Here is a 27,321-nt window from a genome sequence, read left to right on the forward strand (position 1 = left end):
TATGTCTTTAATTTGTAGATTTATTGTTTCCAAAATTCAAATAAGTGGATTTTGTTTTTTACCCAATCTGATTAAGCTCTGCCTTTTAATTAATAAGTTTAGTCCCTTATATTCATTGTAATTATGGAAATATTTGTATTTATTCCAACCATATAAAAAATACTACCTTGTGTTTCCTAGCTATCCTGCATTTTCCAGGCTTTTTTTCTCTCCTTTTGTGCTTTTAGATTGATTGAGCTTTGTTTTTTTCTTACTCAATCTTCCCCTCTGCTAATTTGAAAATTATAAACTTTATTATTAATCTTTCAGTGCTTCCTCCTAAAATTTTATCACGCAAACTTAACAATGTCAAAAGTTAATCAAATCTCCACCCTCCTACCTGAATAGACAGAAAGAAACTATATATATATATTCATTCATTGGAATATTTTTAGTCATTAAAAAAAAGGAAATTTTGCCATTTGCAACAGAATGGGTGGAACTTGAGGGTATTATGCTAAATGAAATAAGTCAGACAGAGAAAGAAAAATATTGTATGATCTTATTTATATGTGGAATCTAAAAAGAGCCAAATTCATAGAAACAGAAAGTAGAATGATGGTCGCCAGGAACTAACAGAAAGAACGAAATGTTGGTCAAGTGTACAAACTTCCAGTTATAAGATGAATAAGTTCTGGGTATCTAATATACAGCATGGACTATACTTAACAATACTGTATTATAAACTTGAAAGTTGCTAAGAGAATAAATTCTTAAATATTTACAGCACACTCACACAAATTATAATTACGTGAAGAGATGGAAATGTTAACTAACTTCACTGTGATAATCATTTTGAAAAATATACATATATCAAATCATCACACTGTACACTTGAAACTTACACAATGTTATATGACCTTATATCTCAGTAAAGTTGGAAAAAAAAACTCTACCCTCCTCCTGAGAAATACAAAAACCTTAGCTCCATTCTCTTCCCTCACAACTTATATGCTATTGTTTTCCATTATTTTAGTTTATCCAGTTTTTTAAAGCCCCACATATAAGACATTACTAACATTATTACTTTAAACAGTTAATTATTGGTATTCTTCTGGTATCATTTTCCTTCTTTCTAAAGCATCCTTCAGAAATTCATTTAGTGTAAGTTTCTTAAAGCCGAACTCTCTCTATTCTTGTTTGTATTTAAAAAAACAACATTATATTGTGCATTTTCAGAGGTTGTTTCATTTGAATTAGAATTTTAGGTAGTTGGGGCGCCTGGGTGGCTCAGTTGGTTAAGTGACTGCCTTCGGCTCAGGTCATGATCCTGGAGTCCCTGGATCAAGTCCCGCATCGGGCTCCCTGCTTGGCAGGGAGTCTGCTTCTCCCTCTGACCCTCCCCCCTCTCATGTGCTCTCTCTCTCATTCTCTCTGTCAAATAAATAAATAAAATCTTTAAAAAAAAAAAAAGAATTTTAGGTAGTTATTCACTCGTGGATTTGGAGTGATTGGAGATTTTGATTTTAAAGTTTTACTATCCTCTGGCTTCCGTTGTTGCTGATGAGAATTCTGATGTTAATAATTTTCTGTATTTTGTAGATGACATATCTTTTCTTTCTGAGAATTCAATGAAATTCTATAATAAAATATATTTTATTTACCCTGCTTATTTCTCCTATACTCATGGAAAAATAGCTTCTCCCCCACCCCCATCCTCTCTATTATCTCATTTGAACTCTGATTAGACATATGTTAGACCTTTTCATTTTATCCTCCATGATTACAATATCTCTCTTCTATATTTTTTTCCTTTCTTTACTCTATGTGGGTAATATAGCAGAAACATTCCTCTAGTTAATAAATTATTTTAGATTGTACGTAACATGTTAGAAATACACATTGAGTTCTAATTTTAATTACTGTATTTCTTATTTCTAGGTTCTGTTTGCTAATTTTCAAATCTTTCTAGTCATTGTTGATAGTCTCTTGTTCTTAACTCATTTTGGTGATTCCATTTTTTATTTCTTCAAAAATTTCATATTTTATTTTCTGTATTTGAGCAATCTAATAGCTAAAGTAATTATCTAAATCTGTTGTTTACTTCTGCTAATTCTTATTAGCTATGGCTTGTTGTCTTGAGTGCTTATAATTTTAATTTTGAGCTTATATTTAAACCATGGGAATTCAGAGGGGCTTATAGAAGAATGTTGTCCCCCAGGAATGATTTATTTGTGTTTCTTCAGTGTAGCTGGTGGCCCTCCGATGAACACGTGTCCATGTCCATGACATCTCCACTCACTCTTAGATCCCACTGTCACTTTAAGTTGCAAACACAACGGCCGTTCAGAAACTAAAATAGTCAGTCCCTGACAATTATCAAAGCCCTTTCATTTAATGTCAGATCTAGTCTCCTCTAGTTACCTCGGAGGGAAATCTGGAGCTGGGCATTGTCCCTCTTCTCCTTCCCCCCACCTGCCACAGTTTGCCAACATTGGTCTTTGATCATCCCTGGATTAGGACCAAGGAAGAAGGGATTAGGAAAAAGGAATCAGGCAAGAGCAGAGACATTTTTGTGCTGGATGTATGGCTGGCTGTTTTTTTTCTCTCATGGACATTTTCTTGGGCACTTGAACGATTCCCCCATTGGATTTTTCCAACAGCAACTCCTGACCCAGGGATCTTTCTTTCCAACTCAACTGGCTGCTTCCCCTCAGCCCTGGGTCCTCTGGCAGTTTGCCTTGGACAGACTCTCACAGTTGGAGTCCATTATTTCATCCAGCTAGGCCTCTTGAGCAGACCTTAAAATGGCTGCCGGCCGGCTCTCCCTCCCACACAGACCACATCTGGCCCATGAAGGAGCATCCTATAACCCTCCAGGGAAGCACAGTCACTTCCCCCATACAGCAACAACTCCCCTGTGCTCCCTCTTGCCAGCCAGTGTCTCTTTCCCTCCTGATTTCTTCCCTGGTAAATATGGGCTGAATACAAAACATTGTGTTGCGCTACAATAGGGCTGTCTTTCCCCAGAAAGGCCTCACTTGGCTTGTGGCAAAAGATAAAGTACATGAAGCAGTCTGTCTGCATCCTGGCAAGAATTGGGGCCTTTTGGACCCATGCTGGATGTTCTGTGAAGGCTGCCCCCTGGCTGTTTGCCCTTACTCCTGTGGCTTAATCTTTGGGGTCTCAACTGACAGCCCAAAGTGTTTACAGGACTCCTCTTCCGTGGTCTGAACTGAAAGCCGTGTCTACCCAACTCCATGAGCAAGACAGCATCTTCGCTCAGCTTTTAAGCCTCTTAGCAGCTGCTTTTGTTTGGTTGCTTGGCCTTTCACTTTTCACATGCACAGCTTGGAAATCCGGAAATGCCTTGAAGAGAAATTGCCTGCAGACTCAATTCCCTTTACTCCGTGTTCATGGCCCATCAAGTCCTGGCAACCTTCTACTCTAAACTTCTTTTGTCTGTGGCAAGCTATGAGCTGCCACTTTCTGTCTGGGTTCTGCACCCATGACAGGACCTGCATCAGCAAACGCTCCAGGGGAACAAAACAGCTGTAAAGAAAGGACCCACTTCAATAGATTTCTCTCCTGTCTAGCATCTTGATCCTTTGAATCCCGGCAACCTTGATTGCTCTTTGATGCTTTCAGACTATTTTACATTTTATTTTATTCAGCTTTCACAGTTCTTCAGCATGAGGGTTATTCTGATACAAACTACTCCTTCACAGACAGAAATGGAAATCCCCTTCAAGTTTTTTTACCCCAAGAAATGTACCAGGTGGTATATTTTCTTATTTAATAAAAATATCTTTCTGTTAGCTTTGAATGTGGAAGATAATTTGACGCAGAACAAAATTATTGGTTCACAAACACCTTTTCGTCAGAATTCTATAGATGTTGGTCCATACTCCTTTTGCACTTAACATTTCAGGGAAAAACTCTCCACTGCAGTCGGATTTTTCTTGCTTTGTAACAGGTGCTAAAATTCATTAAACTAATATTTTGGGCAAGACACCAGAAAGAATGATAGCTACAAAGCAATGTCTGCCTAGATTTTCTGACTAAGTGCTTGAGAAGGGATGTCACCATCTGAACTCTCTCTACAACCAGAGGCCAAGGGGGAATGGGAAGTTGGGAGGATTTGCGAGGAAGACCTTCAGGGATGCCTTTGGAGTGTTGTGAGTCCCAAACCCTCACTGTTTCTCTCACTTCAAGTGTTTGGGGGTGGGGGAGCTCAGTGGACCACTCAGAAACCTTGAGATACTTCCTACCTTGAGATTAGGAGACCCTTTTCACATAGCCTTCTAGTAAAACTTGTATATTCACCAGGTATAAAAATTAATAAGTAGCATATGGTCTCAGTGTAATCAAACATGCACAGAAAAAAATGTTTTAAGGAAACACACCAAAGAATATCCTTGGAATCTAGGTGATTTTTATTTTTGTCTTCATATTGTCCCTTATTTTCCAAAAATGTACAAAGATATATACTACTTTATATAACGAGAAATTGTTTTTTAAGTACGTAAATGTAAAAAAAATTTAACATACACTACGTATGTTACATATGTATGTATTTTAAACATACAACTAGGCAAAAAACTTGAGTAGAACCCACCCCCACCACCAAACCAAACCAAACCAAACCAAAACCAAAACAAAACAAAAACTAAAAACCAGTGCTGTTCTCTAGGTAATGATTTTCCTTTACTTATCTGTATTTTTTTTTTTTAGATTTGTTTTTTCTTAAGTCATCTCTACACCCAAGGTGGAGTTCCAACTCACCACCCCACCCCCAGCTCGAGTCACATGCTCCACCCTCTGAGCCAGCCAGGCACCCCTATTTATCTGTATTTTCAAATGTTCTATAATGAGGGGAGATGGGGCTTTAAGAAAATACCAGTTCTAGCGACTGCCTTCGGCTCAGGTCATGATCCTGGAGTCCCTGGATCGAGTCCCGCATCGGGCTCCCTGCTCCGCAGGGAGTCTGCTTCTCCCTCTGACCGTCCCCCCTCTCATGCTCTCTCTCTCTCATTCTCTCTCTCAAATAAATAAATAAACTCTTTTAAAAAAAAAAAAAGAAAATACCAGTTCTAGACACACAGTAGGCCTGCCTATCTGTCTAACACAGCGCAGTGTTCTCTCCCACCACACACCCAAAGTTAGACCCAGTCCTTGGTCTGCCTCTTTTCTTGGCCTCGTGTTTAGCTCTTTTCCTTTCCCTTCACTACCTTCTGTCCTGGCTCCACCTTGCCTCCTCTGAACCCCTGTGCAGCTCACAGTCAGTCCCATTTAACCCGCCCTTGGTTCAAATCTGAAACATTTTCATTCAACTGTTTCACCCTTCCTTTGTGAGCCCTATTTCCCGGGAGCTAGGAATCTTCTCCTCGAGGGCAGGGATGTGACGATGCCCAAGCTCCTTCTCTAGGCTGAGCTCAGGTGGGGCTCTCCACCAAGGCGATTAAATTGAACCAGTGCCCCTACTCAGCCTTTCAGCGCTTGCACCACGCCTGGCTCCTTCCACGGAATTCCTAGGCCCAGCTCTCCTTGGAGAATCAAACAGGGTCGAAAAGGACAAAGAAGAGCACTGGTGGGACCAACGCGGTCCCTCTCCCAGGTCAGTTATTAGCGCGGTCGTGGGAGAAGCTGCCCCCGCACAACCGGGTCCTTAATGGCTCCTGTCCCAGAGGTCGCCCTGCCTTCAGATCGACAGCCGAGTGACTCGCTGTGAAAAATTCATCAGCCTTTGCATGTCCACGGCCCAGATCCGCGCGGAGCACCTGACGCCGGCAGGAGCAAGGGGCCATTAAAGCTGCTGCTGCCGCCGCCGCAGAGGGAAAGCCCAGCACAGTGCTGGCAGGGGGTGCGGGGCGCCCGCGGGGAGGGAGCCCCGAGCCCGGGGATGGCCGCGCGAGGCCGCGCAGGAGCCTGCTCAAGCCTCCTGGGAGCCAGCGGGCCCAGCTCAGGCCACAGCCTCCGGTGCTGCCGGGCCCACCTGCCCAGGAACGCACACGCCACCGGGGACGCGCAGGGGACACGCCACCCGGGGCGCGCGGGGGACTTGGCCCCCGGGGCTGACAGCCCATAGTAATTCCCCAAAACACCAACGGGAAGCACGCCCTGGGCTCCCTGGACTCCTCGAGTGTGTGATTAGGCCCTCCCAGGTGACTGGGCCTCTCAACGAGGGCCTCTTCCCTTGCCACCAGCTCCCGCGGCCACTGCACCCCGCCCCCTCGGGGTGCAGGGTGGCAGAGCCCAGAAGTGGCTGCAGCCCCGGAGCTGGGGTGGTGAGGGAGGGTGGCGGGCCAGAGTTGGAGAAATGCAACATTGCCGCAGGTTTCTGGAGGCCTCTGCAGCCTCTGCCATCTGGGCACTGCGCAGACAGACGCTGCGTGGGTCCCGGGAGCTCGCCACCTCCGCGTAGCCACGCCGCGTCAGCTTCAGGAAAGCGCCACGTCGGGGACCGAGGGGAGGAACGCTGGCCCAGGCTCGCCTGCTCCCCAAAGTCTCTGGATTTTGAAGTCATTTTCCTAAAATCAAACTTTAAATAACCACCGATGACTTGCCCACGGGCCACGCAGTACCGTGAAGGGCTACACTCCGACCTCGTTGTGATGCGCAGTATTTTTCTGCTGTTTTGCTTTCGAATCAAATGCGGTGATTAGGGAAGTTTTAGATTCAGGTCAGGTTTTCCCAGGACCCCCAGGCCAAGGGATGCGCTAGATTTTGGAGCAACAGCGCCATCTGGTGGTTGCGGTCAACAGGTGCGGGCTTGCGCGAGGAGACGGGCGAGTGATGTAATGGTCCACATCTGTCCCTTGGAGAGGGCTCTGCAGCAGGCCCTGCATTGCCAGGGGTTTTACACTTGTTTCTCCTGTAAATGAGCCAAGGGCGTTTCTCCATAGGGCTAATGTTATATGTCGTAACTGAAATTTCCCTCTTTGACTGTAATCTGTTCTAGAACTACCAGATTTGAGACTGAAGGGGACATGGAGATCAAAATCCAACTTCCTCCGTTCACAGCCATGAAGCGGGATGCTTGTGACCTTTCCCATGTCCAGCCAAGCCAGGATGTGAAGCCATGCCTTCTGATTCCATACCGAGGAATTGTTTCACTTTGCTATGCTCCCTTGACCACAGCTAGCTCTTCCATTTCCTCGGGCCTGAAGAACAGGCTCCTCACTTTCTGAAAAACTCAGGGAACATGATTCCGGCTAGGCTTTCCTTCGGTGCCTCATCTTACCAGGACTAGCTCCCTGTCTCAGACTCTGACCCCTCCGCCATTCCTCTCTTCTTTACCCCCCACCCCCTAGCCTTGGCTGACATCCTCAGCTGCGATCTTGTCTGGCACCCCCATCCGGCCAAGACTAACTGGAGGTCACCACACTGGGGACTGGGCCAGCAGCAAATTTAGGCTATGGGACTTTAGATGAGCCCTCACTGCCACTCAGGGCTTTCAACATTTGTTGATTCCTGCGATGCAGATATTCCAAATATTTCCTTCTGATCTTTAGCTCTTGCCCTTACAGTACCTCACAGTTTGAGAGACAAATTCTCCTGCTTTCCAGAGAGGAAGTTTGTCTCACCGTGAGCTTCCCTGTGTTGCCTCTTCTGCACTTAAAATGTTTGTATCGTCCCCTACCTTGGTCTTTCTTGCCTCATAGGATAAAAGCCCTTAGTCTTTTCCAAACCAAATGCATCTACTTTTACTTCTAACATAAATTATTGAGCCCAAACAAAATAGAAAAAAAGGAGGAACTTAGAGAAAATATAAGAAGCTAAAGGAAACTTAAAGAAATCATCAATAATATTCTCAGGATAAAGAAAAAGAAAAGGTATTGCATATCTGAAAAAAAAAAAAAAGGTGCCATTAAGAAAGGAGTATTCAGGGGCGCCTGGGTGGCTCAGTTGGTTAAACGACTGCCTTCGGCTCAGGTCATGATCCTGGAGTCCCGGGATCGAGTCCCGCATCGGGCTCCCTGCTCGGCAGGGAGTCTGCTTCTCCCTCTCCCACTCCCCCTGCTTGTGTTCTCTCTCTCACTGTGTCTTTCTCTGTCAAATAAATAAATAAAATCTTTAAAAAAAAAAAAAAAGAAAGGAGTATTCAGAGGTTAGAAAGGACTTCTTGGAAATTAATAGCATAGCAACGGTGAAAGATTCAAAGGAAGAATTAGAATAGAAATTTAAGGAAGCCCCCAGAAAGTCAAACACAAAGAGTAGAATTTTTTTAAAAAGAAAGAAAACTACAAGATTAGTCCAAAAGGCAAAATCAGCAATGTAACTTGAGGGGCTCAGTACAGAAAGGTAATGTGGGATCTCTTGTTTAAACATCACTAAGAGTTTCAAGATGGCTCCAGCAAAGCATTAACCCAAGCCAAGGGCTGGTACACTGGGCAGTGATGTCTGGTCCCTCCTCATTCCTCACAGTTCAGGAATCTCAGCAACCCACACCATGAGGAATCCTCCTGGTCAGAGTTTTGAGGCACAAGATCACTGCATTTTAGACTGTTTTCGGGTTGGTGGGAAGTGAGCGTGCCGTATGAGCCCTGTGGACATAAAGCTCTGCTGTCTAGTACAAGAGTCTTAACCACACATACTGGGACTCAGGTGTGGACTTAACGTTAAACACGTGTTTAAGTGCAAAATGCCACTGGACATGTGTTTAAGTGCAAAATGCCACTGGATTTCAAGAATTTATATGAAAAAAAAATGTCAAAAATCTCAATAATTGCATTATGTTGATTACATGTGGAAGTGATATGGTTTTGGATATGTTGGGTAAACGAAAACATGTTACTAAAATGAATTTCACCTGATCCTTTTTATTTTATAAAAATGCGCCTGCTAGAAAAAAGTTTTTAGCGTGGCTCATGCTGTATTTCTGTTGGATAGCACCGATCTGAAGAGGCTTATTCCTGAACCACAGTCACAAGCCTAGTGACTTCTGTGTTTTATGTCTTGCCCTTTCGTTACAGGGTTTCAGGGCAGCAGGCCTGGCCATGGCTGTATCCACCAGTTTCTAAAGAAGGAAGCAGAAACTCTAGGTATTTCAAAATGAAGGAGGTCTAATATGGGAAATTAGGTTACCAAATTGTTACAAAGGCTGGAAGAGCAAATGGGGCAAGTGGTGTTCCCAGAAATCCAGAACTGTACAAAGCTGTTACCACTCCCTGTGGGAGCCGGTTCTCATGTGAGCCATCTCATGTGCTCATGTGCTCATCGTCACGTGCCGGCTGTTCCCAGCAGGAACCTACTCACCTATAGCTGCTGGAGGTAGTGTTGGAACTCTTGGCAGGATTGGAGGAGTGAGAGGTCCCCCTTTGCTGTTACTGAGCTGGAGTCCCTGACACTGTTGTTGAGAGAGGGCCTGCCATAAACATAATGGCTTCCATCTTTTCACACCTTCTAATTTCTGTGAATGGCTCCAGTTGGCAGACGTAAGTAGAATTCAGCTAGCAAAGGAGTTGTAAAAATGTAGTTTGCAAGCTTCTGGTCCTGGGGGTGAGAAAGAGAAGATAGTAGGATGACGCACAGAAATCTTCTTTAGGATCCCTTCCAGAAAATGGAACAGGTAAATGTAGTTGAGTGATGTGGAAGGAAAGTCTTTGGCTGAATAGGAATGAATTGTTGATAGTGAAACAGAAAACTAGAGGAGCAAAAAATATATATATATATTTTTAATCAGTCAATTATAAACTCCAGGGGAAAAAAAGAAGCTGTACATTAAAAGAAATAAAATTAGAGTGCACTACTTGGTTCATTTTTTTTTTAAAGAGTTTATTTATTTATTTGAGAGAGAGAGAGAATGAGAGAGAGCACATGAGAGGGGGGAGGGTCAGAGGGAGAAGCAGACTCCCTGCCGAGCGGGGAGCCCAATGCGGGACTCGATCCAGGGACTCCAGGATCCTGACCTGAGCCGAAGGCAGTCGCCTAACCAACTGAGCCACCCAGGCGCCCTTGGTTCATTTTTTATAAAAAAAAAAAACAACAACAACAGTGTTGCTGTGGCCATAATAATACAGATTCTGAATATTAATTTAGCAAATATTATGTGTGATTTTATTGGGGTGTTGGGGCAAGCAAGAGAGTGCATGTGAAAAAAGTAGGTGAATTTGAGTTCTAAATCTTCATCTCCATGATAGTAATTGAATACATACATTCACACCTGGGGAAGAAAATCAAGAAATAGAAGTATAAGTTGGCTATTTATATGTTTGAAAGTACATCCTCAAAAAAACAAAACAAAACAAATAAACAAACAAACAAAAACAACAACAACAAACAAATAGTTAAAACAGGGAGTAGGAGTCTGAAATGGGGAGTGGGTAAAGGCACAGCAGTTTGGGGTGATAAGCCCTACAGATTTATATAATTTGCTTTAATGATGTACATATATTCCTTTGAAAGAGATAGAATTCAATAGGAAGTTTTTAATTTCTTAATTTCAAACCCTCTGCACCCTAAAAACTCCCCACTTCTCATAGAGCATTCATTGTATACACAAATGTATGGTAATGATGAAAAGAAAATGTTATTACCGTCAGAGTAAGGCAATGCTTGACAGCTCTGAGTGGCATGATTTATTTATGGACGGAAAAGTTGACGAAGCAAGAACTAATTATTATCTTTAGCCAGTATTCTGTACCATAAATCCATATAAGTTTAATTATTCTTTAGATGAGCAATTGTGGTTATACATAGTTACCCCTTGAACAACATGGGTTTGAATTGTGTGGATCCACTTACATGCAGATTTTTTTCTCTTCCATAATAACATTTTCTTTTCTCTAGCTCACTTTATTGAAAGAATACAGCATGTAATAATACATATAACATATAAAATATATGTTAGTTGACCGTTTATGATAATGGTAAGGCTTTTGGTCAACAATAAGATATTAGTAGGTAAATCTGGGGAGAGCCAAAAGTTACACACAGATTTTCAACTGTGCACGGGGTCAGCACCCCTAACCCCCACATTGTTCAAAGTTCAACTGTACTGTCTTAGAAAGATATATAGAGCATATTGTTTTAGTCTTCAACAAAGCCAAGATTGTTAGGTAACTTTGAAATCTATGTCAATTCTTTGAAACAAAATTGTATCTGGATAGAGACATTTACTGCTCACCATATTATCCACGTTCTTGTCCTTAGATAGGGTCATGTGACATTTTAGCCAATAGACTATGAATGGAATTGGTTTGTATCCCTTCTGGGTCAAAGCACTTAGGAGCCAATGCTTAGAGTTGCAGCCCTCTCCTTCCTAGCTTTGGTGATTGTTGAGGAGACTATTACAAGATGGTAGCAGTATCTTGAGTTGCTGAGTCACCACATGAAGGATGGTTGCCCTAAGGATCACCCATCATTCCGTGGACTTTGTGTGGTTGAAAAATAAGCCCTTATTGTTTTAAACACCTGAGGTTTTTGGCATATGTGTTAATGAAACATACCCCAACTTATCCTGACATAATCTTCTCTTGTATTGTTTCACTTACTTTATAATTTTAAAATGTGTTATTTGTAGACACCACTTACTAATCCACCACCATTAATCCAACACCAGATGTATTTAAGCCATACTTCTAATAGGAGAAAGGAGCTTATGCTCAGTCCCACACACTCCCTTACACCAGGCTCCTAAGATGACTTTCTTTACAGTGATCGCAAGAAATGCAGCAGGTGGTCACATAACAGACCTTTTCTCTGTGTGAAGTTAACTCACCTTTGAGGGAACTGAACCCAGAAATTAATGGCAATCATGTTCTCACTAACTGACAATTTGCTAAGAAAACAGAATGAAAAGGATTAGACTGGAGACTGAGTCAAACGTTTCAGTCAGTCAATGCATTAATGCAGAGCCTGCTGAGTTAAGTGTGTTGAGCCAAGTACAACATGAGACTGAAAATGAATGGGAGATACATTTATTTCCCTGATAGAAGAAAGAAGAAACACCATGGGAAAGCAATGTTAAACATTTATATGAAATGGAATCTCAACAAATACCCAATAATATAATTCAAATTGCATGTTTGTGCTGGGGTCAAGGAATAAAGGAGATGGTAGAAGCCAATCAATGGAAGATGGTGTTTCCAGCTGGGCTTTGTAGGAGGCAAAAACAAGAATTAGTAGAAAAGTGAAAAAGATATGCACCAGATGAAAATATTGGCATATAAGGCAGTGCAGGGAAGAGCAGGAAACGTGCAGAAGACAAGAAGATCAGTGTGGACAGAGGGAGAGTTCCCACAGGGGAATAAGAAAATGATATAGGGGCAAAGAGAAATTAGTGAGGGACTTGGAAGCTCAGTGATACAAACCATTAAAAAGAATTGTTTGAGTGTCTTATATTAAATGATCTGGAAACAAGAGACATTATAGATTGGGGAGATTTATTTAGATTGCATAGATTTAATGCAATGTGAAATTATGAATTAATGGTTTGGGGTTTGGTAGGGAAGGGAAAAATTCAAAAGAAAAACTCAGAAGGATTTGAAGATGGATTAGACAGAAGGGTTAATGAAAGAGAGGTGATATGACTAACCCCAAATTTCCAAGTTTGGGGAAAATGGAGGGGTGTCTGCTTTGGCGTAAATAAGGAGCCTCCAAATTCAACACTAGTATTTTCCTATAATTCCCAGGGTTAGAACAAATTAGACCCAAGGGATAAATAAAGAAGAGCAGGTGGGTAGGAAGTGGACCCTAATCTGTTAGCTTTTTGAGATCGGTGATCACGTTTACTTATCTTAACATCCTCTTCATGTATCTATTACAAGGGCTGGTACCTGGAACCAACTAACAACTAGTTATTGAGTGAAAGAATAGATTGGTTTAAAATGATTTAGCTTTCCAGTACACCAAACATGTAGGCGTGATCTCTAACCTTCCACTACACACTGCAGGCTGATGTCTCTATTTCTTATGAGAAACTAATTCTCACTGGGAAAGAAGCCAGGTTTAACAAGATTGAGCTCATATTAACACCCAAGTCTTCAAAGGGAAGTTATGATTCAGGGAAGATGGTTAAATTGTTTCTGTACAATTAGCTGCACACAGCTTTGAATCCTGAAACTTGAGTGGTTGAGAAATAAACTCTTTTTGTTTCAAACCCCTGAGATTTTGGCATATGTGTTACTGAAACATAACCCAACCTATCCTGACATAGTGTTCTCTTACATTGTTTTACTTACTATATAATTTATTATATATATATATGTTATATATATATATAATTTTAATATGTGCTATTTATAGAAATCACTTACTAACCCACCATCATAAATCCATCACCAGATGTATTTAGGCTGAAAGTGCTGCCTCCCCATGGAGCATAAGTACTGTGATACCCATGTAACTTCAATGGCTCAAGTCCTGGGTTAGCCGGACTATGGAAGCAGGAGAAGAGCAAGGATGAGTGATAACATACTGACCACTTGGGAGAGCAACATGGAGCTACAGCCTTGTCCTGGCAACATGGAGACCATGGGAAGATTCATAAATTCATTTGAAAATTCTCCCAGAAGTACTTGAAGAGGTGGGAGATATTGCAAGGAGTTGAGGTCCAAGCATCAGTAAACTGAGGCCACTTCGGACAAAGTCAGGACATAATCAGAGCCTTTGGCCAAAGTTGACGAGGACTGTGAAGGGCAGCACCAAAGCTGGTGTACATTTCAAACACTTGAAGGTACATTCCAGCCAAGAGGAGCCCCTTCTGACCTGGGGAAGGAGAAGGGATGCATCAGTCGCCCTCCAAAGCTTCAGATTGATAAAATGTACCGCATATGTTATATGCCAATCTCTTATCCTAATAAAAGGGAATGTGTGTGGAATTGGAAAACAATGAACTGCACCACACGGAAACGATTGTACAGACTTCTGCTCCACTCCAATGTTAGCCTCCCAACATGCCTTGCACTTTCCTAGGTGCCTGTCCCACAGTCCAGTCTCAGCCTCTTTACGGATAGAGCCTCTGTTTTGTTCTGGGTTGTAGTGGGCACAGCTAGTGCTTTCAGCTTGTGTGGGTGGGAAAGGCTACCTTACACATTTCTGGGAGGATGCAGAAGTCTCTGGGTGATGCTTCCTTCGCAGCTTCACAAAAGAGGACAGACTCCACTGGTATGTGCCTTTGCCCTTTGTCCTACCCCTTCTTGCCCTGAATGTAAGTCCCCCAAGCTCAGCTAGAATGATCTTGTGAATGCAAGGCTAAAATCCATGAAGACTAAAGCCTTGTGCCCAGGAGGGCTGAAGAGGAAGATAAAAGGAGAATATGGCCCCAAGGGCATCATAGAGCCACTATATCGACCATGAGTTGCCCATCTCAAGATGCCAGGTTATGAGAGTAAAATTATACTCCAATCAGATTAAGCCACCTGCTGGGTTTCTGTCACACATGGCCAACACTGTCCCTAAATGATCACTGCCTTTGCCTCTTTGCTAAGACAGTTTACTCCACCTGTACTGCTCTATTTCCTCTTCCCAACTGATGACTCCTTGATATCCCCCTGCAAGCCTACCTCCTTCCCTGGCCTTCTATAGAGGAATGATCCTTCCCATCTTCCTCTGCACCTCTTTGCTGGTTGTGGCCCATTTCCCCTTCCCTGCATTTCTATTAACATTTCTTTTGTAGGTGATGCATCTTCCCAACTACATTCTGATGGCAGAGATTATGTCACACCTATTGTTGTTTCTTTTTGGATTTTTTTTTTTTGAACTGCTGCTTTTTGGATTTTTAAAACTTCTTTAACTTTACACTTAGTAGAAGTTGGTCCAAGTGCTTCCTTTATGAGATTCTGGTTAGAAAGGCAATTTTTATCCTTGTTTAAACAGTGTGGAGGGTGAGGGCAGGAGTGGAAAGCTTGTTTAAAATCTTTTAAAAAATGTAATTCCAGAGGACTTTGCATCAAAGTTAGTTCATGGGCTCTTTGGTCTCAACTTCAAATTTATAGTACACTAATTATGATTCATTCACCATAATAATGCCAGACTCTGGCCCACACACATAGCACTAGACAGAGCCAACTACTACTAAAGCTGCTCAAAACACCATCTCTGGGGGGGGGGGGGGGGGGGCTTCCTTTATTTGAGCACTCCTAACTATTCCTGAGGAAGTGTTGAGTGACTCATCCGCTCCTTTCCAACACCTCCACCTCTCCATCCTGTGCCAGGTCCATCTGGCTTCCTACAGCCAAAATAGCATCCTGGGATGACTGTCCTAGAACGCACCAAAGTGGATAGACAGAATGGTGAAGGCTCTTCAGAGCCACTAGGGCAATTTCCTGGAACAGAATCTTCTGTTTGACAGTGTCCAAAAGTTTTCCTACTGCCCCTGCCAGGTCCTCTTCCACTGCATGATTTCCCAATAACAGTAAAGTCTGTGCAATGTCCACCAAAAGTATTGGTCAAGAACTTCAATCTGTCTCTTCAGATTTTCTTCTCCAAGTTTGAATGGATCGCCATGGTGCAACCTGGTGAAGGTATTAGATACTTCCACTCTCTAGTCAGCAACACCCCTGTTGCCCAACTGAGGAAAATTATACTGGGGCCCCAGGGTCTGTAAGTGCCAGCCCTGACAGGTGCTGAAGCAGCTCCCATGGACCCAGATGCAGAACGGAGCAGGCTCCCACCTCATGACATCAGCTAACAAAGCCAGCCAAGCCTGTCCTTGGTTCACCCTGGGGGCCCACCCTACTACATTAAATTTGGACTCAAGTAAGGCCTACATTAAAAAGGTCTCTAAATTATTCATTATGTGGTCCTCCAGATATTTGGGTTGCTGAAATTGCAGGAGCCTTGTGAGAAGCTGCAGACCAGCCAGATAGCCACCAGAGGGTTCTCCACTGGGATCTGCCGGAGCCAGAGGCCTGGGTCCCTAGAGTTTTCTGGTATATTAGGCATGATTTCTCAAAATATCAAACTGTTATTCTCTCCTTCCATTAAGATTTAGAAAGCAATAAGAATGTGCAGATGCCAAGTGGGGAGGAACTTTAATTGTTTTACTTTCATTTGCTTTTGGGAAAAAAACTGAATTTAACTTTGGCCCACAGTACGGAACAGGGTGGAGGTGATGATCGCAAGAAAGCCACCAGAATGGCCCTCTGGTTCGAGAAGTGTAGGGCCCAGGGACTTCTCTGTCTTTGAAGAAGCAGGAATCTTGTTAGAGCTATCCCAAAACACGATTTTAGTAGGGAAGTCTACGTATTCTTTTTTTTATTCAAGTTTTTATTGAGATAATCATAGATGCACATGCAGTTGTGAGAAATCATGCTAAAAGAAACTTCATGTGGGCTGTACTCAGTTTCCCTCAATGGCAACATTTTTCAAAACTATTGTATAATACAACAACCAGTATACTGACATCGACACAATGATCTTATTTAGATTTCCCCAATTTTACCTGTACTCCTGTGAGTGTGTGTGAATGTGTGTACCAGTGGGGGGAGGTGTTTAGTTCTATGCAATTTATCACCTGTGGGTCCATGGATGTACCATCCCAGTTCAAGACACTGAACATTTCCACCACCGCAAGGTTCCCTTATGTTGTCCTCTTATAACCACACCCACCTCTCCCAAGCCCATGACAACCACTAATCGGCCTCCATTTCTAAAAATTTCCATTTCAAAAATAGTATATGAATGGAATAATACAGTTTGTAAGTCTTTAGGATTGGGTTTTTGTTTTTTGTTTGTTTGTTTGTTTTTGTTTTTACCCGGCATAATTCCCTGGAGATTCATCCAAGCCAGAGTTTGTATACATTCCAGTAAGCTTAACCTATTCATTTGTTGAAGTACATCTGGGCTGATTCAAGATTTGGCTGTTATAAAACTGCAATGAACATTCGTGTTTTTAGCAGAGCATGCTAGCTAATGGTGTTGAACATTTTCACGTGCTTACTATTTAACTGCATACCCTCTTCAGTGAAATATCTCTTCATGTCTTAGGACTGTTTTCTAAGTGGATTATTCATTTTTCGACTGTCAGGTTTTGAGACTTCTTTGTATATTCTGGGTACTAATCATTTGTCAGATACGTCATTTGCAAGTATTTTCTCCCCATCTGTAATTTGTCTTTTCATCCTCTTTACACAGACTTTCCTATAACAAAAGGTTTTTAAGTTTAATGAGGCCCAATTTATCAATATTTCCTTTCATGATTTATGCTTTTAATCTCAAGACTAAAAATTCGTTGCCTAGCCCTAGATCCTGAAAATTTTGTCCCATTTTTTCTAAAGGTCTTATTGTTTTATACTTAAACCTTTAAGCCCATGATCCATTTTGATTAGTTTTATGATATCAGATTTAGGTCAGTCTTGTGTGTGTGTGTGTGTGCGCGCATACTTGTTGAAAAGCTATCCTTCCTCCATTGAATTGCTATTGTACCTTTCCCAAGACCACTTGGGCATATTTGTGTGGATCTATTTCCAGGTTCTCTACTCTGTTCCATTGATCTGTATGTTTAAGTACCCACCCATTCTACTTGATTACTGTAGCTAGATAGTAAGACTACCAGAAAAATTGATCCCCCCCCTTATTCTTCTTTGTCAAGATTATTTTATCTAGTTTTCTAAGGTCTGTTGTGCTTTTCCATATAAATTTTAGAATAAGCCTCTTTGTTTCTATAAAAAGCTACCTTGCTGACTTTGATAGTATTTTCTTAAAACTATAAGGTCAGTTTAGGTAAAATTAACATCCTTGCTATGTTGAGTCTTCCAATTCATGAACTTCTTTACTTTCTTTCTTCAGCATTTTTAAAATTGCCAGCCTACAGATTCTATACATATTTTTACACTTATCACTAAGCATTTCATTTTCTTCCAAATGATTGTAAGTGATACTGTGTTTTTAAGTTCAGTTTACACATGTTCATTGCTAGTATGTAGAAATGTGATTGATTTTTGTGTGTTGATCTCATATCTGGTGATCTCGTTAACTTCACTTATTTGTCCTAGGAGTTTGTTTTTCATAAATTCTCTGGGATTTTCTACAGAGATAATTATGTCATCTGCAAATAGTTTCTTTTTTTCAATCTTTATTCCTTTCCCTTCTTTTTCTTGCCTAATTCCAGTGGCTAGAACTCCCAGTACTATGTTGAATAAGCATAGTAAAAGCAGACATCCTTGTCTTATTTCTGATTCTTGGAGGGAAAAACATCCAGTGTTTACCATTAAGTTTGATGTGAGACAGATTTTTTTGTAGATGCTCTTTATCAAGTTGTAATAAATCACCTCCATTCTTACCTTGCTAAGAGGTTTTATCATAAAAAGGGTTTTTTTTTCCAACATCAATTGATATGATCATATGATTTTTATTATGGTGTGATAGATGACTTGATTAATTTTCAAACATTGAACCAGCCTTGCATAGCCATAATAAATCCTACTTGGTCAGGGTACATAATTCTTTTTATACATTATTGGATTCAGTTTGCTCCTGTTTTGTTGAGAATTTTGCATCTAAGTTCATGAGAGACATTGGTCTATAGTTTTCTCTCTTTTGTACTTCCTGGCTTTGGTATCAGGATAATAACAGCCTCAAAAAAATGAACCAGGAAGTATTCCCTTTTCTTGTATTTTCTGGAAGAGATTGTGTAAAAATTGGCTTTAATTCTTGTCTAGTGGTTTTGTGTGCAGAAAAGTATGCACACAAAAGAGTTGTACAGAAAAGAGTTAACATTGCAGACCTGAGATTGTGGTCCTATTAAAGACCTGCTTGCAAGGTTGACTCCTAGGCTCAGGTGAACTTCACATTTGTTGTCATAAACTCTTTTTTTTTAAGGCTTTCAGCAAACACTTTATTTTTTTTTATTATGTTATGTTAATCACCATATATTACATTTTGCTGGAGGAATTAAAAACTGTTCCACTCCACTGGGATGTGACTCTTGGAAACTTGCACTTGGTTTCCTTAGAACTTTGCCCCATGTGCCTGTTCCTGTGCTGATTTCACTCTGTATCCTTTTGCTGCAATAAATCTTAACCATGAGTAAAAATAATATCTGGGGTTCCCTGAGTCCTGCTAGAGATCCTGGGGATAGTCCTGAGGACCCTAAATACATGCTGTGAAACCATCTTGGCTTAAGGATTTCTTTTTCAGGATGCGTTTAGTAGCAAATTCAATTTCTTTAATAGTTCTAGGTATATTCAAATTTGCTATTTTACCTTGGTTGAATTTTGGGAGTCTATCTTCCATGAAAGGATCCATTTATGCCAGCATTTCAATTTATAGGCATAATATGTTCATAGCATTCCCTTGTTATCTTTTCAATAGCTGCAGGATTTGCAGTGATATCGCCCATTTCATTCCAGTGTTGGTAATTAATATCCTCACTCTTTATTTTTGCCAATCTTGTTGGAGGTTTTTAAAATTTTATTGATTTTTTTCAAATAACTAGTTTTTTATTTCATAGATTTTCTCTATTATTTTCTTTTTTTTTTTTTTTAAAGATTTTATTTATTTGACCGAGAGAGACACAGCGAGAGAGGAAACACAAGCAGGGAGAGTGGGAGAGGGAGAAGCAGGCTTCCCGCTGAGCAGGGAGCCCCATGTGGGGCTCGATCCCAGGACTCTGGGATCATGACCCGAGCTGAAGGCAGACGCTTAACGACTGAGCCACCCAGGCGCCCTCTATTATTTTCTTATTTTTCATTTCATTGATTTCTGTTCTTTATTATTTCCTTCAATATGTTTACTTTGGGTTTATCTTGTTATTCTTCCTCAGTTTCTTACAGTAGGAATGTAGATTATTGTTTTGAGACCTCACCTTATTTCTAATGTAAACATTTAGTGCTATAATTTCCCTCACAGCATTGCTTTAGCTGCATCTCACTTTTTTTTTTTTTTTTTGGTTTCTTGTATTTTCATTTCCATTCAGTTCCGTGGTTCTAAAATTTTCCTTTGAGACATACTCTTTGAACAATGTATTATTTAAAAGTATTGTGTTTCATTTCCATTTTCCAATCTAGGGATTTTCCTGTTGTCATTCCCATATTGATTTCTAGTTGTAGTCCATAGTCAGAGAACTCTATAATTCCTTTTAAATTTTCTTAGTTTTGTTTTATGGGCCAGGAGATGATGTATCTTGGTGAATATTCTATGGGAGTTTAAAAAAATGTGTAGTTGTTGGGTGGAATGTTCTATATATAGCAACTAGATCCTGTTGATCAAATACTGTGGTTCAGACGTTCTACATTCCTGTTGATGTTCTACTCATTCTGCCAGTTGCTAAGAAGGTGATGTTGGGTGGATTTTCTATGTCTCTTTTCGGCTTTATCAGTTTTGATGCATATATTTTGAGGTTTTGTTTTGGTACACACATATTTAGGACCATTATGTCTTCCTGGTAGATTGATTATTTTATCATTATGTAATGTCTTTTTCTCTAGTAATTTTTTTTGCTCTGAAGTCTGCTTTATCAAACGGTAATGTAGCCACTCCTGATTTCTATATCAGCGTTTTAATGATTTATCTTTTTCCTAACCTTTTACTTTCAACTTATGGCACTGAATTTGAAGTGAGTTTCTCGGAAACAACATATAGATTGGCCGTTATTTTTTTCCCTTTATCAACTCTGCCAACCTCTGTCTTTTGACTGATGTATTTAGACCTTTTACACTTAAAGTAAATATTTATATGTTAGCGTTTAAGTTTGCCATTTAATTATTTATTTGTTTGTTTTCTTTGTTTCTCATTCTTGTTTCTTTCCTTTTTCTTTTTTCTTTTTTTTTTGTCTTTCTATGGGCTATGTGGACAGTTTTTAGGGTTCCATCTTTATTTCTGGTGTCTTTGAGTGTGTCTCTTTATGTTGTTTTCATAGTGTTTGCTCTGAGTGTCATACATATCTGGCTTATAATAGTCTACTGCTATCAATACAAACACTTTGAGTGAAATGTAGAAACTTCACCACCATTTATGCCTCTCTGCCTTCCTCCTTTTTAAATATTATTATCTTGAGTATAAGATGGTGTTACAATTTTTGTTTCAACCCTCTATTATGATTTGTGTAGAGTCATGAGTGCCCAACTTCTAACATTGACTACAGTTTTGGGGGTTCCTGAGACCACACTTCCTTATTACACTAACTGCTAGTTTAAACATCTCCAAGTCTGTAGGAGACCTGATAATTTGCTAGAAAGACTCACAGAACATACTGAAGACTGTTATGCTCACAGTTAATGTTTATTGAAGCAAAAGGATACAAATTAAAATCAGCCAAGAAAAGAGGAACATGGGGCCGCCTGGGTGACTCTTTCAGTTAAGCTTCTGCCTTCGGCTTAGGTCATGATCCCAGTGTCCTAGGATCAAGCTCTGCATCAGGCTCCCTGTTCAGTGGAGAGTCTGCTTCTCCCTCTCTCTCTGCTGCTCCCCCTACTTGTGCTCTCTCATTCTCTCTCTGTCAAATAAATAAATAAAATCTTTAAAGAAAAAGAAAAAAAAAGAGGTACATGGTGTGGAGTACAGGAGAGTTCCATGTATGGAGTCCAGTTGCATCTCCCAGTGAAGTCATGGAGAACTCTAATTTCTCCTAGCAATGATCTGTGTCAATATTCACAGAAAATTGACAATCAGGAAGGCTCAGCTGAGTCTTACTGTCCAGAGATTTTACTGGGACTTGGTTATGTAAGCGGGATGGCTGACCTTAGTCTCCACCCCCCTGCAGAAGTCCCAAGGCACCTGCCATAAATCACTGTTAGCATAGGTTGTTTGATGTGACCCAAGGTCTCCGGTAAACAAAAATACTCTTGTTAGTTAGAACATTCCAAAGGCTTAGAGAGTACCTCGAGGAGCTAAGTACAAAGGCCAGACTTTAGGTAAAGTACATATTGTACTACATATTTTGCAAAACTATATACTAAACTAGTACTAAAAGAGTACTACATACTCTTTACTACATAATTTGCAAAACTACTGAGGAAAAGACTAATCCACTGCATGTACTTGTATTTCTACTTTTTCCATTGTTTCCTCTTCCTTCCTGATAATCCGTGGTGTTTTTTTAATTATTTCTACATGAAGAATTTCCTTCAACCAATCTTTAAGGGTGGTCCAGTAGCAACACATTCCTTTAGTTCCCCTTTGTTTCAGAAAGTCTTTATTTCTTCTTTATGCCTGAAGGATACTTTCACCAGATAAAGAATTTGTGGTTGATAGTTCTTTCCATTCAGCACTTGAAAAATATTATACCACTTCCTTCTGGCCTCCAAGGTCGCCGAAGAGAAGTCCACTCTCCCTTGAATTGGTGTTCCCAGATAGATAATGTGTTGTTTAATGTGCTTTCAAGATCTTTCCTTTGGTCTTTAGTTTTCAAAGGTTTAATTATGGCATGTCTTGACATGGATTTCTTTTGTCTTATCCTGTTTGGGGTTTTCTTAATTTCATGGATCTGTTCCTTTGTGCCCTTTGCCAAATTTGGGAAGTTCTCAGCCATTATTTCTTCAAATCCTCTTCCAGCCCACTCTTTTCTTTTCAGACTCTGGTGGTAAAAATGTTGAATCTTTTTTAGAGTCCTATACTCCCTGAGGCTCTGTTCATTTATGTCAGTCTATTTTTCTCTCTGTTGTTCATATTGGGTGAATTCCATTGTTCTGTCGTCAAGTTCATTGATTCTATTCTCCATCAAGGAAGAACATCCCCCCCATCTACTTATCATAGGTGGGACTCCTAATGGCCAGTGGTATTGAGCACACTGAATGTAGTCAGAGGGACTCCCCTTTGATGTGGGGGAGGAATCAGCTTCCTGGGGCTGCCTTCCATTGCTAGGATGGGGATTGGAAATGCCAGGTCTGGATGGCCTTCTTCTGTAGGCTGAGCAACATAAGATGCCCTGCCTCTAATTTGTTCCTCTAGTCCTGGGATCCCCAACAAATTCATCTTCTTCTCGCTTTCAAAGTTTTTCTCTGGTGATATCTTGCATTATTTCCAGAGCTTGTAATAGTGCATCAATGAGGAGAAGCACAGGGAAAAGGGGATTCAACCAGTTTTTGACATCCCCCTTAGAAACCTAAGAAGGGCTAAGCAGGGATGTCCAGAGACCAGATGGAGGGTCTGTTGGTCAGAAGAGTCACTATAATTGTACTTGTGTAGGAAACTGTGTCCATACTTGGAAAAAATTTGATTGGGTAGAGAAAGGAATTAAAATACCCAATGGCCAAATAGCATAGCATGACCTATGGGTTTCTGGGATGTATTTGTGCATAAAGAGAAAAGTGGGGAAAACTTAATTGAATAGGTAAGGAGGGGCATCATATTTTTAGAGTTAGAAATTTCAAAAGCTATTATTATACTACTTCACCCTTTATAAATAAGGAAACAGGCTCAGAGAGGTCAATTAACACCTTCTAAAGAGGCAGGGCTGGGCTTTGAAGCCAGGTCCACCTGTCCCTAAAATGCATACCCCCTCCACTGCACCTCCCCACCTTCTATGAATGGGTCTAGAGCCCTGTCTTTGGAGTCAGAATGCACTTCCTAGAAATGGAGCTAAATGAACCTTGGTTCTCATTTTCATTATTCTGTCCTTTATTCAGACTTGGCAGCAGTGAAGCACCTGGGCTAAAACCAGGGAAGGTGTTGACCAAGGACCCCAGCCACAAGAAAACCCTAAACTTTCTTTAAAACAGCAGGGCTGAAGCAACCCACCTGAGCAGTATTGACCAGGGGTCCCCTCCTCTCTGCCCGTTGCATTCTCCTCTCTTTCCAGCACATGCTGGGCCCAGTATGGAATAGCATGGGATTCTCTTCACTGCCTCCCTGCCAGCCTTCCTCACTCTTAGTGAGGATTCCTCACCTTTGGTGCAAGCAAATAGAGATAAATAAATTCTGCTGGAATTGGAAGAGAGCTGGATGGGGTGGTGTTATCATGAAGAAATGGCTTAGATTAGCATGAATACAACCTGGTGGGGAGGAAGGAAGTGCCTGATTCCATAGAATCATTTGTTTTATTTCTTATAGTTAAAGTCTGAAAAGGCTGAGTGCACTGAAACAAATTCTCTGTTCTCATCTCCACTAAGCCCAAATTGAGACATTTATTAGACCTGAATTTAAATTTTTTTTTAAATCTCTTTCATCCTAGAAAGAAATAATCATGTGTAGCTGGTGTTCCCTATAATAATAGCTGTAATTAATCTGCTGAAGGTCTGTACAATTCAAAATGTAATAGATGGGAGTAATGGCTGCTCCTTGGTTTTGTAGGCTTTGGCTTCAGAACAAAGCCTGTAGGTTTGAGAGGAGATGATGTAGCATAAAACCCGAGAGCACCTTCTGTCAGCCCCTCCGCTACATCTTCATCCTGTGGATGTCAACTTTGGGGGGAAATGTTATGTTTTAAAAATCAACTCTCCCAAGTTTGACTATAAATCTCTTATGGAAATTAAAGATGAAAAACACATTTCTTTTTCACTGGTCTCATTTGTCTAATAAATGCCTTAGGGACTCACAGCTCAATCAATGCTTCCAATCTCCTGAATTAAATTATCTTCCTTTCGTGAGCTAGATAAAAATGATTTAAGTAGGTGGAATAATCTGGCTCTTATCTTAGTGTTATTGACTGAGTGGCAGTATTATCAATGTTTTTCCACTCCTGTGTTATTTATTTCAAGAACAGCCTGGTATTGCTGGGGGGAAAAAAAAGAAAGAAAAGATTGTTTCACTAGAGAGTATGTCTCCAAATTCATCACACTCAGCAAATAAAGGGTGTTCCCATTTTCCCTTTGGAGTAAAAGTGTAAACTTGAGGCCAGGGGTCTTCCTCAAATGAAAGTAGATTTAGTACCCTCCAAATCAGAGCATTCATACTGCATTTAAGAGCATTCTTACATAAAACAAGATAAGCACACCAATTAGAATTACAGAAGAAACATAGGATAATGTCTCCATCCTTCAATAAGAATAGTTTATCTTGGTATATTTCACTTATTTGTTTATTATACAAACATTTGTTTAACAATCATTATGTACTAGACTCAAGACCAGGCTCTGTGGATGTAAAGATGAATAACGCAGGGACCTGGAATTCACTTAGTTTGCTGATGGAGAAGTACCCATATAAATAAATGATGCTGATACAGTTTATAAACGCTATAGTTGAAATATATATATGTGGGTGGGAGAGCAAACCTACATGACATATAACTTAAAGCAGCGCTGTTCAATAGAAGTTTCTGTGACGATGGAAATGTTTGATTTCAGCACTGTGTAGTAGAACAGCCACTAACTGCATGTGGCTATTGAGTACCAGAAATTTTTAGTTTTATTTCATTTTAACTAATTTTAATAGCCACATGCAGCTAGTGGCTACCATAGTAGATAGCATAATCATAAAGCAGCGGTTCTCAAGCTTTTATCTGCAGCAGAACCACCTAAAGACCTCAATTCTAATTCAGTAGATCTGGGGTAGAGTGCAAGAATTTGCATTCCTAGAAGCCCAGGTGATTCTGATACTTCGGGTCCATGGATCTCACTCTGTTCGGGTCCATGGATCTCACACTGTTCTAAAAGACTCAAGTACCTGGAAGTCATCACAGGGCAACACCTGTCCTTTGCCAGGTAGACGTATGAAGTGAATGAATGGGCTCTAGGACCCTCCCTTTCAGTGCCCCTTTCAACACCTATGAGGCACTTCAACAGCATGTCACACAGGTCATAATTTGTAAAATTTGTAAGACCTAGGATTGGTTAAGACCACTCTGACAAATTCTCCATTACACTTCCTTTTCTTTTAAAGGGTCATGTGAAGGGGCCAAGGGCATTTTGGGGATGGTGATAAGGGGAGGATGAATTGGACATTACTCTTTTTGGCTCTGAGGATTCTATTTTTGTGGTTTCCAGTCATGTGCATGTATGGAGTTACTCCAGGTGGTCCTGGTATAAAATTGTATTAAGAATCCCACCACCCTCCACATCACTTGTCATCAGGGAAATACAAATCAAAACCACAATGAGATACCACCTTACACCAGTTAGGATGGCTAAAATTAACAAGACAGGAAAGAGCAAATGTTGGCAAGGATGCGGAGAAAAGGGAACCCTCTTACACTGTTGGCGGGAATGCAAGCTGGTGCAGTCACTCTGGAAAACAGTGTGGAGGTTCCTCCAGAAGTTAAAAATAGAACTACCTTATGACCCAGCAACTGCACTACTGAGGATTTGCCCCAAAGTTACAGATGTAGTGAAATGAAGGGGCACCTGCACCCCGATGTTTATAGCAGCAATGTCCACAATAGCCAAACTGTGGAAAGAGCCGAGATGCCCTTCAACAGAGGAATGGGTAAAGAAGATGTGGTCCATATATACAATGGAATATTACTCAGCCATCAGAAAGGGTGAATACCTATCATTTCTATAGACGTGGATGGAACTGGAGGGTATTATGCTAAGTGAAATAAGTCAATCAAAGACAATTATATGGTTTCACTCATTTGTGGAATATAAGAAATAACATGGAGGACCATAGGGGAAAGGAGGGAAAACTGAATGGGAAGAAATCAGAGAGGGAGAAAAACCATGAGAGACTCTTAACTATGGGGGAAACAAACTGAGGGTTGATGGAAGGGAGGCGGGTGGGGATGGGTAACTGGGTGATGGGCATTAAAGAGGGCACATGATGTGATGAGCACTGGGTGTTACACGCAACTGATGAATCATTGAACACTATATCTGAAACTAATGATGTACTGTATGTTGGCTAATTGAATTTAAATTTAAAAAATTAAAAAGAAAAAAAAGAAACCCACCACCCACCCTACTGATCTGCTGGCATTGAGTAGAAGGTTCAGGTCTGTAGGTTGTTGCCACGAAATAGAAGTATGTGACTCATGGGGGAGAAACAAGGTTTGAAATGGAATCTGGGGAAGCGTTTCCAGTCAGTAGACATTTCTAACTGTAAGTGGAGGGTTCGGTTCTTACAGGCACCTAGTCAAATTGGAAGCTCTCTCCTATAGAAAAATACTTGATGATTTCGCAGCAAATACAATTATAAACAAGGCATTCGCTTTTGTTTTCTTTTTGAAAAGAAAACAATGTTTCCATAAAGCTGGAAGACACTGTTTTACTTGCAATGAATCAAGAGGTTTTGAAGTGTATCAATAAAACAAGTGAAAAATTGAGTCCCAATTCTGGATATAGAAAAGGGGTATTTGTTTTGGTCATCATTGCATTTCTTTATTAAAAAGCTAAAAGAGAAATCCAACCAAAAATGAAAGGAATATAAAAGTTATAAAGATGAACAATATGTTTAGTAAGGATTATGATATTGTAACCAAAAAATATCCCTTATATTAAGCCAAAAGTGGTAATTCATTAAGAGAAAACAATACATTTTGAGTGGAAGTAAAGTATGGGCTCTTCGGGTTGTTTGATATTC

General features: G+C 40.6%; 1 protein-coding gene across 3 annotated transcripts in view; it reads left to right on the plus strand.

The window, feature by feature from the left end:
* The window catches only part of LY86 (lymphocyte antigen 86), a 126,411-nt gene that overhangs the window by 22,145 nt on the left and 76,945 nt on the right, over window positions 1-27,321 (plus strand). Inside the window, exon 2 of one of the 3 annotated variants that reach the window (XM_035030793.1) lies at window positions 8,955-9,023. The exons of 1 other annotated variant lie outside the window; for it this stretch is intronic. Coding sequence is in view for 1 of the 2 variants with exons in the window: in XM_035030795.1 (XP_034886686.1) it covers window positions 8,933-9,023 (91 nt within the window). In the remaining variant the exon portion in view is untranslated. Of the gene's footprint in view, window positions 1-8,610; window positions 9,024-27,321 lie in introns of those variants that run through there. One more of the 3 variants, XM_035030795.1, reaches the window with a different exon arrangement.

Source organism: Mirounga leonina, unplaced genomic scaffold (assembly GCF_011800145.1).
Source record: "Mirounga leonina isolate KUSES-001 unplaced genomic scaffold, KU_Mleo_1.0 Mir_366, whole genome shotgun sequence".
In the NCBI taxonomy this organism is placed as follows: Eukaryota; Metazoa; Chordata; class Mammalia; order Carnivora; family Phocidae; genus Mirounga; species Mirounga leonina.